Raw genomic sequence first — 15,904 nt, 5'->3', positions numbered from 1 at the left:
CAAGCCTCCACAGGGTTTTCCTCCCATTTAACTAGAATTCTGCAAAAAGATCTCCAGGGCTGCACTGCACCAGATTAAATAAGCCTGTGTGTGATTGGGAGTGTGGACACAAGCACTGGCAGACTAAATATGTTTCTGACATGTGAAAACTCATTTTACTGGGTCAACATGTGCCAGAGTATTTGTTCTTTGAATGTCAATCAATAACAGTCGGATAACGGACAAATCCCTCTGAGGCAGATTGGAAAAGAGGAAGATGAATTTCTTGTTTTGCTGCCTAATCCCTGCGCAAAATACTCACCAAATGGCAGGGGATGTTTAGGCTGGGAATCCAATACTACAGTAGGTAGGTCACTGACTGAGAGGAGTGTGTTAGATTTTACTCGAGAGTGTCTTTTGGGGAAATGTTTCTGTCGAGTATAGACATTGAGAGACATGAAAGATCAATGTTCACCCTCAAAAGCCCAGACAGGAGATGTAGCCGTGTTGCAACAGAGCGCAACCTAAACATTTATAAGCTGTAGTCTGAGGAGGATTTAACCTCTGGGGACAACGGTGGACATGTTGGGCATGTTAGCAATCTCCAGCCTTTTCCATGTGCTGCATTGTTTACAGTCCACTTAGCAACTTGACAAGCGAGCGTGTGTATATCTGCACAATAAATGCCGTAATTTCTTAGTTCATTAAATCCCCCGGAGAAGCGCCCGTTCATCTGTTTCTGGCCAGTCTCAGCTTTACTGTAAATAGTCAGTTACACAGAGGTTTCACTCTGGCTAAGTACAGCGGTATGAACCCGAAAAAGAACCAGTTTTTCTTGTGATTTACTTTAATTAACGGGTCTTAAATATATAATCTTAAGTTCTCAGTTTTGTTCTATTTAGTGGCACCTTATGGCGATAAAACTGCAATTGTGGGGTTACACGTCCCAGAAAATCAGACGTCTACGGTTGGCTCTCTCTGTCACGGTTGTAACTCTTGATTTTCCTGGCTGACGGTCGCTTTCCTTTTTAGACTGTTTTCCTTCATCTGAGCGTCGAATTTGTTTCTTTTTCTTTGGATTTTCACTTATTGTTGAAGTTGTATCTGTAGTCATCGATCTTTTCTTTGTTTGTTCAGCCATAGTAGATTACTGTTTACTCACAACACTTGCAGAGACCGGAAAAGCAGCCGCTTAGCTCCGCCTACCCTCTCTGGCAGACCAACCACTGCTGGGTGATCAAAAATGCGTTACTAACTGGGCGCCGCTGATTTTTCGCACCAGACATCTAGTCCATAATAATACTATATACTGCAAATGCAAAGGCTTTCATCAGTGGGCCATAGGCTCAATCACCGTTGTGTTACCTCATTCGGCGATAGATAGTGACTTAACAGTCATTTATTTAAATGAAAATCTTCAAGATTATATCTTGAAGTTTGCTGAAATTTCAACATCATGATGCAGGTTAGTAAATAGTAAAAATGAAGCTTTGTCAGGTTTGTCTAAAACTACTTTTAAAATGCTCGTTTGTTGAACGGAGGTCGGATCATTTCTGATGCATTCGAGGGAATTGGGAAATCTAAACGCTGAACGGTGTCAAGTTGAATTTCTGATCTCGAGCAGATTGTTAGCTGAACTTGCTGCAGATGTCTGTTCATAGAGATTAATAAGAAGCTAAATCATCGTCAGATAGCCGCTGATGGGAGCCGGGATGTCATTACGTTTTGCCTGCTTTTGCACTCCACACGGACTGTTGTTCCTGCATACGCCACAGCCTGCTGATACGTGATTGGTCAATATTACTTGGACTACAAGCGTACAACAAACAGAAACTAGAACACTTGCCTTCCCTGAAATCCACGTCCCTGCCTACATGAGCAGACACGCAATGATCTGCTGTAACTTTACTTGACTTTACTGTTTTGAATCCACTGTCTGCTGACAGACCCCCTCGTCAACACAGTCAGAGTTTAAATGTCTGTACTCTGAGGTTTTTCTTTGTAAGCTGTTTAGAGTCCTAGTCATATTCCTCCCACTCGAGCCTCCTGGTGCACACTGCTACAGCTTACAGAGATATCAGGGTTAAAATATGAGTTTATCTAGACAGCTAGCAGCAACCGTTTTAGTCCCAGACAGCTTTAACAAGTGTACAAACAGCAAGGGAATGTATGTGGAAAACTTTTACAGGCAGCCCCGGCCCGAGGCGGACAAACAGACACAGCCTGTGGGGATCTTGTTGGGTCCACAAGTCTGAGACTACTAGATCCCTCTGTTTGTTTTCATATGTAATATCACTGTTTCTATTACAAATGTCAGGACTCCTGAAGGAAACTCAGATCACCGGCCGTAGTGCTGCGCATCAGATGAGAAGCTTATAATAGCACAACAGAAGTGTTTTTTTTATTACTTCAGGCAGCAAATCATTCTGTAGCCGGGTTCACATCCAATAAAAGCAAGCGCAAAAAAGCAATTTCATCCAGCGTCCGTCTAGCCAGTGGCGGCTCGGGAGATGCAGCATGTTCTCACCTTCCCCGGGGGACCGCTGTCTCCCTGCTCCCCCTTTAAACCCGACTGGCCTGGAGGTCCAGCGATGCCCTGAGGAGCAAATTACACAATGAAGATATCGATAACAACAGCCCAGTGACTGCAGACTACACGCCATGTACACAACCGACTACAGTCACACAAAAACTGGCACATAGAGACAAACGCACACACACACCTGCTTTCCTGATAATCCAGGTATTCCTTCTTTGCCAGGCACCCCGTCTCTTCCAGGGACTCCTGGTTTACCAGCTTCACCCTGAGGAGCAGCACACAGTTAAACATACAGAATATAATATTTAGTTAATCTCAAACATTTACGTTTGAAAAGATGATTTGATTTTTTGTTGTTGATTGCGTTTTTTTCAGCTGAAGGTAAAACTAATCAGTTGTTCTGTTCCCTGCGGTTTCAAATTACGAACACAAAACACAGCTGAAGCCGCCATTTATCAACAAAAGCCAGGTACACGTGTTTTGGCATCTTTATTTAATTACCATCCTATTTTCAGTTATAACTAAAACGCCTCAGGCTCAAAACATTACTTCATTGTTACGCTTCCTCGCTGCGCTCTGCAGTGCGGCAGCAGCAGCAGCGGGATGAGGGCTGAATACTCACCACCTGCCCGGACAGTCCTGGAGGACCCTGTGGACCCTGCAGGGAGAAATACATACAGTGTTATGAGGGAGAACATTATTTTTATACACACACATATGAGTGAATATCACGAGGAAACATCAACACCTTTCCCTAAGGAGAAGCTGTGATTTATGGGAACACTTACAACAGCTCCTGGAGGACCTGGAGGTCCCGGAAGACCTGTGCTCCCTTGGGCACCCGGAGGACCCTGCAGAAAGGAGGGAAAACACACAATATCAATAAACCTGGAACATCAATTTGATATCGTTCCAAAATGATGAGAGGTTTTACCTGGACTCCCACGCCCGCCTCTCCTTGATTACCCTGTGAAAAACGCACTTTTAAAACTTTGTCCAGCGAGTAACAGACTAAAAGAAGCTCAGTAAACATGCGGGAACATGTAACACACCGCTCATGTAACTCACCTTCACACCTGCCGGACCTGGAAGCCCGTTAGGACCCATGGGACCCTGATTGAAACGCATAAGAACAACATGTAACAGCTGCAATTCATAAGAGTCTATGAATGTGTGTATGCGTGCTGTACTTACAGTTGGTCCCCTTACGCCGGGCTCTCCAGGGTTTCCCTAGAAGTAAAATACAAGTCAGTATATTCCATTCTTAAAATACGTCTTTAAAGCAACTCTTACAACTTTATTTTTATCGCATGTGGCGCCCCCTGTGGTCAAGTGGTACTTCTTATCTCTTTGCTGATCCTGTCTGTACATGTGTGTGTTGTCTCTGACAAAATATCTCATATTGCTTCGTTTTAACGCTCTCTACTTCCTATGAAACTCTGCCAGGGAAAATTTAAACCGAGACTTTCGGTCTACATCCATCAATCCATTATCTTCCGCTTATCTGTGGTCAGGTCGCAGCGGCAGCAGGCTAGGCAAGTTACCCCAGACGTCCCTCTCCCTAGCTTTTCCAGCCCCTCCTGGGGGATCCCGAGGCATTCCCAGGCCAGGTGGGGATATATAATCCCTCCAGCGAGCTCTGGGTCTACCCCGGGGTCTCCTCCCAGATGGACATGCCCGGAAAACCTCCAAAGGGAGGCGCCCAGGATAGAATTCTAATCAGATGGCCGAACCAACAAAACTGGCTCCTTTTGATGTGAAGGAGTAGCCCAGAAACCCTGTGAAAGACACTAATTTAAGCCGCTTGTATTCGCGATCATTCTTTCGGTCACTACCCAAAGCTTGTGACCATAGGTGAGTGTTGGAGCGTAGATCAACTGGTAAATTGCGAGCTTCGCATTGCGGCTCAGCTCCCTCTTCACCACGACGGTCCGGTACAACGCCTGCATTACTGCGGATGCTGCACTGTGTCTCACAATCCATTTTACCCTCACTCGTGAACAAGACCCCGAGATACTTGAACTCCTTCGCTTGAATCTGAACTGTTGCGGTGAAAGGCATTTAAAACTCCGATACATAAATTGTCAGTCTTCTTCCTGACGGTCTGGTTTACTTTAGTAGCTCATATGACGCATGAGTATTAAATGCATTATGTGTTTTAACCAGCTACAGCTCCTCACAGTACGTTTAAACAGAAGCAAGCACACAAGCCACATTGTAATGTAATATTTTGACATTTTCTAAAAGCTTTTTCACGTGTTGGTTGAAAAGATTGATTTTGTGTTCGTCATTTATTATGACTTCCTGGAGCTGGCTGCCTAGCAACCTCACAACGTCAAAGCTCCAGAAGTCACAGCGTCCAGCTAGTCGAGTAGTCACACATACGACACATATTTAATTATAAATATGTCTAAGGCACATAAAAATCTATACTATTTCAGTATTGGACAAAAACATGGAGGTAACATACATGAAACGCAGACGTGTGATTGTATCTCCAGGAGACACACATGTATAAACACATACATACATCTGACTCATGACAACAGGTATGACAATACAAACACAGAGAATCAACAATGTCAAAGACACACTCACATGATAAGCTCTGAAAAATCAGTGCTGTGAGAGGGATAAGCACACAACAGACAGCAGGCACAGCTGCATGCACGATAAGCAGACTCAAGCGAATCGAGCGGATCGACAACAGAGAACTTTTTGGAGTGCACCCAATTTAATATTCCCCCCCTCCTTTTGTACGCTGGATCCTGACGGGGGCTTCGGCTCGGGACGTCAGCTGACTTCCTTTCATCTCCTCCAACAAATGTGTGGTGTTTTACGCTCAGAATTCTACTTCAAAACTCAAATCTTGAGTTGGAAACGTATTCTGTGGGGATAGATGGTCTTTATAAATGTTACATGACGAACAGATCAAGGTTTTGACTTTTATCCCGGACTCCCGCTCCCAGAAGGATGTTTCCAATACAAATGAATTAGGATTACAGTTGTGACATTTGCCTGGGAGGTACGTGACGGGGTGTGCATCCTAATGACAGGTTCTTGTAGTCTCCTGTTGTTAAATGCTGATACATCTAACTATCTACCCCCTCCCTCTTTTTGTATCTAATACCACAAGGTCCCCCCCCCTCCCATATCCACAGCTCAAGCTTGCCAGCCAGCAGCAAAGAACCTACCGGTCTGCCTAGAACTCCTGGGAACCCAGGCATGCCCTGGAGAGGATGAAAGACAGAGGAAGGTGGAAGACAGGAGGGTGGGGGGTGACAGGGGGGAGGAGAAAAGTGTTGAAAGGACACAGAAAAGGAAATGGACAGAGATAAGGCACATATGAGGAGAGGGAGGATGTTAGGGAGTGAGTTTTTAAGCCGCACAGCTGCAAAAGGTTACTGTCTAAGGATCTATGAAGCCTCGGCCCAAAAGGGGGAAAAGAGAGCTCCATCATTAGTGCTCGCAGCCAACCCAGTGGTTTGCTCTGAAGATCAAGCCTGGGAGAAGGCCCCTGTGCTGGGTTACTCACTGGTTGGCCTCGAGGGGCAGCAGGCCCTGTCGGGCCCTGCTCCAACATGGAGGGAAGGAAAACAGATATGTGAGGAAGTGCTAAACGTCTCTCCTCTCCTCTCATTACATTTATTCCTGCTTCCAACCAGCAATCATGACACAGCACATATCAGATACAGACGTGTCTTTGGGCTCTAAATGACGACTGGAAATAGTTTGATGACAGAAAAGATGAAACCTTCTCTGATGCAACTTTAACATCACATAAAACTGTAAATAAAAAAGACAAATAAGTAATAACAAATCATTCTAAGTTATATATAATAAACAACATATTGTTACTCTCAGGAGAAGATAAACACACTTACCATGTCTTTAGAAGGAAATATTCACTAAATAGTAACACAAGCTTCTCTAATTCGAGAAAGTCATTACGATGTTTAAACATTTAAACAAGCACAATACTGTCAATTCACTTTAGCTCACCAGTACGTCCCACTTACCGGTTTCCCATCCAGACCAGGTTTCCCTGGTTCTCCTGGTGTTCCCTGAGATGACAAACCACAGTTTGTTTGTAATACCAAATGTAAAAACAATAAAGAGCGTGGTAACTCCAGTAAGATCTTAATCTGATTTCCATCCCTTATTATTTTGTAATTATTACAATATTTAACTCTAGATTACCTGCGAGCCATCGCGCCCTCTCTCTCCAGACTCTCCTCTTTCCCCTTTATCACCTCGAGATCCTGCAAACCCCTGTCAGACACGAGAAGCTTATTAGCGTGACATATAACCAGACATATGTTATCAACATGTGACTTTCTTATACTGACATCTTACCCGGTCTCCTTTAGGTCCTGTTGGTCCTGCAGCACCAGGCTCTCCCTTCGGGCCTACAAGTCCTGGAGGGCCTCGGACTCCAGGTGTACCAGTCAGTACGGAGTCAGCAGACGCTCCCTAGAGTACATGCAAACAGATATGCTTAACTGAACTCAATTTAATGTACTGTGTATGTTAATCTACAAAATATGGGCTCCCTTTTGATACAGTATATGAATATAAAGAATGCAAAGGATTTCACCTTTTGACCCGGTGGGCCGACCGGTCCTGCTTGCCCGATTCTACCCTGAAAAAAGGAAGACACTCTCAGTTCAGTGAGGAAGTGATTCAATTAAACATGAATTTCCAACATGATACGAAACAAAACGATACCATACAGTACGATACCATACGGTACAGTACGGTACGATACGATATGATACAGTACGGTACGATACGATACGGTACAGTACGGTACAATACGATATGATACGGTATAGTACGATACGATTCGATACGATATGATACAGTACGGTACAGTACAGTACGGTACGATATGATACAGTACGACACAATATGATACGATACGGTACAATACAGTACGATACGATACGATACGATACGGTGCAGTACAGTACAGTACAGTACGATACGATACAGTATGATACGATACGGTACAGTACAGTACAGTACGATACGATAAAATACAATACAATATGATACAGTACGATACGATACGATACGATACGATACTTTGCAGTACAATACGATATGATACGGTACAGAACGGTACGATTCAATGGATTACAGTAAGGCACAATATGATACAGTACAGTACGGTGCGATACGATACGATTCGATTCGATACAGTACAGTACGGTACGATAACATATGATACAGTACAGTACAGTACAGTACGGTACGGTACGATACGATACGATACAGTACAATATGGTACGATAACATATGATACGGTACGTTACGATATGGTACAGTACGGTATGATGCAATACGATGCAATACGACACACTTTATCGTCCATGCAGGAAAAGTTTTATTTAATTGCTAAATATATTCAGCTGTCCCACTGTAGTACAAATAAATAAAAAAACAATAAAAACAAACAAAAATCAATATGTGAACAGAGTAGCACATACCAATCACAAACACAACAAACACTTACAGATTCTCCTTTGTCACCTTTCTCCCCACTCGACCCCTGAGACACAGATAAACATGATGTCAGCAGAATCATAATCAGTCCATTAAAAATGTGTTTAACCAACTCTCCTCTTTACCTTTTCTCCTGGTCTCCCAGCCTCCCCCAGTTCTCCAGCTCTGCCAGGAACTCCTGGTATTCCTGGCTTGCCTGACTCTCCAGCAGGCCCTGGGGGTCCTTCTGGCCCTCGTTCTCCGATGGCTCTGCCTGTAGGCCCGGTGGCTCCTGCAGGACCTCGCTCACCTTGGTCCCCTTTGGATCCTCTCTCACCTTGAATACCACGAGCACCCTGGGGTACCACAGGAAATGGACATTGATACATATACTTTACATGTTCTTAAATGCTTTGAGTTAAGTTGTTTAGACATTGTAATAAACATTTAAATGTGGTGTACCATCTGGGCTTGCCATTATATCACGGGGGGTCTTTATCAAGTTTTTCTAGAAAGCTTCAACGATGACCTTAGTCATACTTACATCTACACCAGATGGTCCTCTTGGTCCAGTTTCACCCCTGTCTCCTTTTGCACCTCTCTCTGCCTTCTCCACGGTGGGAGCTAACAGTGTGTCCTTCCTGTCCACCATCACCTTTAGATCAGACACCTGCGTACAGAGCAGAGAAGGGAACCGGCTTTACAACTTTGAGCCAGTCATTTAGATTTCATCTTAGCAGCTGGAAACGTGCTTGTGACCAGTGTCTTTTGTGTCTGATTGTAATGTTAAAATATGTATATTTGGCATTCATTCTGAAACATGTAGTTTTACTGTGAGAGACATAGATTTTTATTAACACTCTGTCAGGGCAAAGAAGTCTAAGAAGTGACAATTCAGGCTTAGACATAAATCAGTCATTGGTCTGTGACATCCAGCCCCACATGCTACTGTGGGTTTTAGTCCTATTTTTAGGAAAATCCGCCATTTGACCACAGCAGCTCTGTTAATCCACTTTGACTGGATTGAACTCTTTTTTTAAACAAACTGAGCTTTGTGACACAAGAGACAAAAGCTGAACATGACTTGAATAATTACAACTGAAAGCTGTGAATGGTACGATGACATTTGCAAGGACAAGTATGACATTTTGCCCAATTTTTAGGACAATTTTAATGAATAAGGATAATATGACAATTTATTTATCCATGTATCCATGATTTAACACAACTGTGTTAAATACTAGATAATAGTTAATTATTTCCGAGGTCTGCTATTTCCCGATATCAGACCATTGCTAAAAAGAATAGGCCATTGCTAGAGATGCGTATCTAATCACAGAATTCTGAGGACTAACTGTAATCATATCAATCTGCTGAAAGAAGTCCGGTAAATTTGATGTTGGTCTGATCACAAAGAAAAACAAAAGAAACAAAAACAGCGAAGAGAAAGCAATAAAGGTTAAATGATGCAAAAACTGTAGCTCATTTTAATGTGAGCAATAACAGCTAGGTTAGCTCATTTTAATGTGAGTAATAACAGCTAGGTTAACTCATTTTAATGTGAGCAATAACAGCTAGGTTAGCTCATTCTAATGTGAGCTAGGTTAGCTCATTTTAATGTGAGTAATAACAGCTAGGTTAGCTCATTTTAATGTGAGTAATAACAGCTAGGTTAGCTCATTTTAATGTGAGCTAGGTTAGCTCATTTTAATGTGAGTTATAACAGCTAGGTTAGCTCATTTTAATGTGAGTAATAACAGCTAGGTTAACTCATTTTAATGTGAGCAATAACAGCTAGGTTAGCTCATTCTAATGTGAGCTAGGTTAGCTCATTTTAATGTGAGTTATAACAGCTAGGTTAGCTCATTTTAATGTGAGCAATAACAGCTAGGTTAGCTCATTTTAATGTGAGTTATAACAGCTAGGTTAGCTCATTTTAATGTGAGCTAGGTTAGCTCATTTTAATGTGAGTAATAACAGCTAGGTTAGCTCATTTTAATGTGAGCTAGGTTAGCTCATTTTAATGTGAGTTATAACAGCTAGGTTAGCTCATTTTAATGTGAGTAATAACAGCTAGGTTAGCTCATTTTAATGTGAGTTATAACAGCTAGGTTAGCTCATTTTAATGTGAGCAATAACAGCTAGGTTAGCTCATTTTAATGTGAGTTATAACAGCTAGGTTAGCTCATTTTAATGTGAGCTAGGTTAGCTCATTTTAATGTGAGTAATAACAGCTAGGTTAGCTCATTTTAATGTGAGCTAGGTTAGCTCATTTTAATGTGAGTTATAACAGCAGGGTTAGCTCATTTTAATGTGAGTAATAACAGCTAGGTTAGCTCATTTTAATGTGAACAATAACAGCTAGCCAACATCTGCTCACCCTGTCGGGGTCCCATTCCACTATAATAACCTGCTCACTAAACATTACATCAGATATGAGTAAGAAATAAGAATAGATATTTGTATTTATTATTGTTTAAATATTCTTTCTGTTACTTAGTACATCATATACACATGAAATGGAGCTAAAAGGCTGTAGGAACATTTCCAATAAAACTCTATTTACAATAAATAGTGGTTAGGAGTCATTAATTTCAATCTCAAAAGCAATCACTGATGTATCTCATTAAATGAAAACAAAAAAAAAATTAGAGACCTTTCTGAACAGACAAACCCCAATATTTTTAAAATTCAAATCATAATTGTTTGTAGTCCACATACCAGAATGCCAAGGCCGGACAGAGCTTTGTGTACATCCTGTAAGAGAGACACACAAACATTATTGAACAAAGATGAAGAGATGTGACTGTAAATGTTTCCATAAGCCACAGCGGAGTCGTGACAGCTAATGTGCTGACGTCTCACCATGGCTGTTCCAGGTTTGCCCGGCGCCCCGTCCTCTCCTGGGTCTCCCTGCCGATAAAAATACGAGTGTCAACATAAAAACACATAAACGTCACTCATGTCACACTCTTACTACAATAGAGAAGGAAGTTTAACTTACAGCTTCTCCCTTAAGGCCCGACGGACCTCTATCCCCCTGGAACAAATAAAGTTAGAAGGTCAAAAAAAACAAAAGACTAAGTGGTTACCGATATAAAACATAATGAGATCAATAAAGACGTCTACGACTTACTCTGCCTCCCACAGCTCCCGGGATCCCAGGTACGCCCTGAAGGACAGAGCAAGGACAATGATAAAAACATCAACAGATAAGACTGTTGGAGGGCTGCAGCGGCAAACAGACAGATGTAGATTAAACACACATCTCTGCTGCTACATGTGGGAGAGAGATGCTGCAGGGGGATAACATCACCACACATCAGCTAATACGGTTTCTGGCTGAAGTTTGGTGTAAAATTAACTTTTTCTATGATGCAAAAATAAACATTATTCTCTGCAGAGGAAGAGTTTTGTGTGTAATGATTTTATCCTCCTTCAATGCACAGCAGCCCTGAGAGGTTTATATTATTCGTAGCACACAACACTGTGCGAAAGGCAATAATGTGGATGCTAAAGTGTAAAATGCATTTAAAGAATGTAATTAGCAGTAATACAGCGAAGTCATGCACACTCACAGGGGTTCCTGGCGGCCCCTGGGGGCCGGGGATCGCTGCTGCTACAGCTCCTTTAACGTAAACAACCTGAGAGACAGGGGCAATGCATAGATCAGTAAACATGACAAACGTGCCCATTCATAATATACACTCGTCAAAAAATGAAAGGAACAGACATAATTATAATATTACTTATAATATAATGGTATGGCATAAAGAAAATCGTACTGGTCCAGGCGGGCCGATGGTTCCAGGAACTCCAGGAACTCCCGAGGGGCCAGGGGGTCCTACAGGCCCAGCAAGGCCCCGGTCCCCTTTCTGCCCGTCACGGCCCTGAAAATCACACACGATTACGCAACCGAGCCCATCTCTGCACAGGGTTCCGTCCTCCTGCGCTATAGTAGAAGCTAATCTATAAATTCAAAGCAGGTGGCTGCTGCCAGCCCTCCTCTGATGTTGGAGAGATAATTAATATGAATTTGCACATGAAAACAGCTCTCTGACATTTGGCGCCTCTCTGGATGCCTCTCAGAAGTGTTTTCCCCTTAAAGGCTAAGCTTGATCATTAGAGGCTAGTGAATTTATATAGCTTCTTCTGAGAAGCCTATTGATGCAGCAGTAAGTGAGAGTGTGATGGTAATGTCAATGTCAGGGCAAAGTACAGTAGATAAATACACACTTGAGGAGGAAACTGATGAGGAGAATAGAAAAGGAGGGAAGCTGATGTATGATAGGATAAAGTGAAAGAAGGCAGGATCAATACAGGAAGGAGGCAGGCTGAGTCAGACAGGACACAGTTTAGAAACAAACTGACAACAGAACACAAAGAGACAATCATAAAGAGGTAATTGGTCAAACTGACATCTCTTCCAGCGCCTCCTGATTCTCCTTTGTCACCCTGCAGATTAAAGACAGCAGAGTCAGAAAAACAGGCCGAATGTTCTGAAACCAAAATAAAACTCAAGCTACATTGATGTATGGTATCATCTTTGTTTGGTGCTTAACAGGTCACAAATGCTAAGTATATTATATTCATAAAAGGACATCAGGGAAATGCCAATTCATAGATATGTAGCTAAAATATATAGTCATTGGTTACTTTTATTGAAAAGAAAAGACTGAACCTCAACCCGACAGTAGATGATGGTATAAAGGGATTAACAGCCACAAACCTTCCTCCCGTCTTCGCCCGGCACACCGTCCTCTCCCTGTAAGTCAAAGCAGAATGCATTACGGACTCTGCAGGAGCGCACTGAATAATGGCCGGTCCACTGCAGGAGCACTCAGATAATTCAGTGCCATTATGCCAAGATGGCCATTATGCAGCAGACCCTGAACTAAACGTCTGCACTTCTTCTGATCACTTAAAATCATTCACAGGAAAGAGCACATCAAGACCATTACCAGTTAGGGAAAGATGAAGAGACATACTGAGAGAAAACACAGGCAGTAATAACAAGATTTATACTCTGACTGAGCAGAATCAATATCGAAATATGTCAGCCGAGTCATTACTTAAATGTTTATATATTACAGAATGAGTTACCACTTTGCCAGCAGCCCCAGGTTTGCCATCTTCGCCTGCTTTACCCTGAAACATACAACAACAGGAAGATGATAAACGACCAGGTAAATGTGGTCAAACAGACTTGTGTGTGTGTGTGTGTGTGTACTCACAGGTGTCCCTGCAGTGCCTGGGGGCCCAACAGGCCCTGTGGGGCCCTGTTCACCTCTAAGCCCGGGTAAACCCTGGAAAAGTAACACAAGTAACATGGATCGGTTCAGGTGAGATTTTGCATTGTACTGTTGAGAATTAAAAGGGAGTTTTTGTTGTTAGAGGTTCATTTTGTGAACCTGTAGTTACTTTTGAATGATCATAATCCCTACTTAAAATGTGCATAGGATTGCATGACAGACATTCTTCGTTGTACAGCAGCAGTAGTCACAGAGTTGCCCCTTAAAACAGGATTCAGACTCTTTAATTAGACTGTAAATTGAGTTATTCTTGTCTTCTTGTCTCTCAGAAGCATTATAATGTTCAACATTACATAATAGTGTCCTGTGAAAGTGCACTGTGAACGTCTGTCCCCACTGTTGGCTTATGCAACTAACCAAAGGATTGAGGAGTGGATTCTAACACCTCCACAGCGCTCTCTGCAGCACGCACACACAAACTGCTCTATGTTAGTGCAATTCAGGGGCAGACTTGTAAACCTGGAAGAAATGGTTACAACTTCAGTCCATCCATTATCTATACCGCTTATCCTGTTCAGGGTCGTGAGCGGGCTGGAGCCTATCCCAGCTGTCATTGGGCAAGAGGCGGTGTTACACCCTGGACTGATTGCCAGTCCATCACAGGGCTGACACACAGAGACAGACAAGCTCTCACACTCGCACCTAAGGGTAATTTAGAGTCACCAGCTAAGCTAACGAGCATGTCTTTGGACTGTGTGAGGAAGCCAGTACCAGAGTACCTGGAGGGAACCCACGCATGCACAGGTAGAACATGCAAACTCCACACAGAAAGGCCCACTTCGTCCGAACCGGGACTCAAACTAGGAACCTTCTAGCTGCGAGGCAACAGCGTGCAGCCCTTAATTAACAGTCTCAATACTTGAAATGGCATAACACTTAAATATCAGCCTTTATTACAAATCAGGCCCAGTCGTATTGGTCAAACAAAACTCACATCTCTCCCAGGATCCCCCTGTTTTCCAGGATCACCCTGTAAATCGTAGAAAAAAAAGTTAACACACATTCACCATCAACTGAGGCTCTACTGAACATACAATGTGTTTTAAGGCAGAAACATATGTACCCTCTGACCAGGTGGTCCAGCAGCACCTGGTTTACCATCTATCCCAGGTCGTCCATCTAACCCGGATGCTCCTCTTTCCCCCTGATCGCACAGAGGAGAGGATTAGAGTTAGTAAACTACATTTACACTGTATATGAGGCGTTCTGTCAGACCCTATGAACTTCATCCTAATGAGAGTTTACTACAAGGGAGTCCAGTGGCTTCTCACCAGAAAGCTGCAAGTTTATGTACAGTATTTTGAATAATGATAATTATATGATTGATTGGTATGATATCATTGACAATAACTATTTCAAACCTTCTCTCCAGGCGCTCCTCTTTCTCCTGCGTCACCCTGGAAATTTGAAATATACCACATGTTAGTGAAAGTTAGAGAGGGATGATTCTGACATTTGCAGACTCCAGTTTTGAGAGTTGCAGTGGAGAAACAGTGACAGAGAGCAAACTCACTCTTGTGCCTGCAGGCCCGCGTTGTCCCTCGGGGCCCTTTATAGACAGCAGGGAAAGAACAAGAGGTCACAGAGGATCATCAGTCACGCATACTAAATCCACAGAAAACGGCTTCAGCGCGCATACAGATGCATATACAGTACAGAGGCTTATGAGATGCTCACAGAAGCATTTATAAATTGCAAGAATGAGGCAAACTCACTCGCAGGCCTGCGGCTCCGGGAGTCCCTGCTTCGCCTTTCTGACCTTTGCTGCCGTGCTCTCCTGGGTCGCCGTCGTCGCCCTGGGAATCACAGTGACGTAAGTTTCTTCACGTTTTCTTTCAGCTTATCCTGACACGGCAGCTTTATTTAGGAGTTTTTCCATCGTATCCTTAAAATAACTCAAATGAGACTCTTCACAGATGATTGCTCTTCACAGGTGCAGCACCTACCTTCTCTCCTCGTTCTCCTCTCAGCTGGCCCTGGATGTCGGCCTGTTGAACAGAGTAAACACAGAAGATTGCATGTAGTCTCAGAATAGGGTTGTAGGAATTTCATTTAGTGGTAACAAAAAGGAAGCTGGAGACTATTTCACTCCTGACTTTTGTCGTCTTTGATTAAGTTTTAAGAATACATTTCAGAGTGACACACTCACCACTTTCCCCGTTGGCCCTGGAGGACCTTGAGGGCCCTTTAAAAAAGAGAGTGAAACATATGAGTCCACAATCCCAGGATATAAAAGTTATAAAAGTACTTTGTTAAAATAAGACAAGACAACAAACCAGTTCTCCTTTCTCTCCCCTCGGTCCGGCCGGTCCCGGGCTGCCCTGTGATCGAACAGAGATCAATAAAGATGCTGAGCAGCTGACCTTCCTCGCTGCTCCAGCTCTGAGGCCTTAGTGGAATAGCACAAGAGCATATTGAAAATCTGTCTGTGTGATGAAACATTAATGTGGGTCTCACATTTCGTCCGTGCTCTCCTGGGTCTCCAAAGTCTCCTTTCTCTCCTGCTCGTCCTGGCTGACCGGCGAGTCCCTAAGGGGGGGGCAATAAACACGTCCGTTAACTGAACTTTCCATTGATGTACCTTTGT

The 15,904-nt window shown here is 43.1% G+C and overlaps 1 protein-coding gene across 1 annotated transcript in view; it reads right to left on the bottom strand.

Annotated features, from left to right (window-relative positions):
* The window catches only part of col7a1 (collagen, type VII, alpha 1), a 70,250-nt gene that overhangs the window by 21,977 nt on the left and 32,369 nt on the right, over positions 1-15,904 (bottom strand). The window contains exons 54-87 of the mRNA XM_069677947.1: positions 15,775-15,846; positions 15,594-15,638; positions 15,467-15,502; positions 15,264-15,305; positions 15,033-15,113; positions 14,831-14,866; positions 14,679-14,714; positions 14,381-14,461; positions 14,252-14,287; positions 13,240-13,311; positions 13,109-13,153; positions 12,735-12,770; positions 12,425-12,460; positions 11,813-11,895; positions 11,584-11,653; positions 11,142-11,177; positions 11,010-11,045; positions 10,871-10,918; positions 10,727-10,762; positions 8,550-8,675; positions 8,152-8,361; positions 8,037-8,072; positions 7,116-7,160; positions 6,875-6,991; positions 6,719-6,790; positions 6,538-6,582; positions 6,054-6,089; positions 3,713-3,748; positions 3,587-3,631; positions 3,453-3,485; positions 3,307-3,369; positions 3,141-3,176; positions 2,703-2,783; positions 2,507-2,575 (exon numbers count right to left, since the gene is read on the bottom strand). Of these exons, the coding sequence (XP_069534048.1) occupies positions 2,507-2,575; positions 2,703-2,783; positions 3,141-3,176; positions 3,307-3,369; positions 3,453-3,485; positions 3,587-3,631; positions 3,713-3,748; positions 6,054-6,089; positions 6,538-6,582; positions 6,719-6,790; positions 6,875-6,991; positions 7,116-7,160; positions 8,037-8,072; positions 8,152-8,361; positions 8,550-8,675; positions 10,727-10,762; positions 10,871-10,918; positions 11,010-11,045; positions 11,142-11,177; positions 11,584-11,653; positions 11,813-11,895; positions 12,425-12,460; positions 12,735-12,770; positions 13,109-13,153; positions 13,240-13,311; positions 14,252-14,287; positions 14,381-14,461; positions 14,679-14,714; positions 14,831-14,866; positions 15,033-15,113; positions 15,264-15,305; positions 15,467-15,502; positions 15,594-15,638; positions 15,775-15,846 (2,013 nt within the window). The remainder of the gene's footprint in view (positions 1-2,506; positions 2,576-2,702; positions 2,784-3,140; positions 3,177-3,306; positions 3,370-3,452; positions 3,486-3,586; positions 3,632-3,712; positions 3,749-6,053; positions 6,090-6,537; positions 6,583-6,718; positions 6,791-6,874; positions 6,992-7,115; positions 7,161-8,036; positions 8,073-8,151; positions 8,362-8,549; positions 8,676-10,726; positions 10,763-10,870; positions 10,919-11,009; positions 11,046-11,141; positions 11,178-11,583; positions 11,654-11,812; positions 11,896-12,424; positions 12,461-12,734; positions 12,771-13,108; positions 13,154-13,239; positions 13,312-14,251; positions 14,288-14,380; positions 14,462-14,678; positions 14,715-14,830; positions 14,867-15,032; positions 15,114-15,263; positions 15,306-15,466; positions 15,503-15,593; positions 15,639-15,774; positions 15,847-15,904) is intronic.

Source organism: Semicossyphus pulcher, unplaced genomic scaffold (assembly GCF_022749685.1).
Source record: "Semicossyphus pulcher isolate SPU_LCO1_2020_fin unplaced genomic scaffold, fSemPul1.0.p SCAF_3, whole genome shotgun sequence".
NCBI classification, from domain to species: domain Eukaryota; kingdom Metazoa; phylum Chordata; class Actinopteri; order Labriformes; family Labridae; genus Semicossyphus; species Semicossyphus pulcher.
The sequence above is the reverse complement of the archived record's forward strand: the minus strand, read 5'-3'. Positions and strand labels throughout refer to the sequence as shown.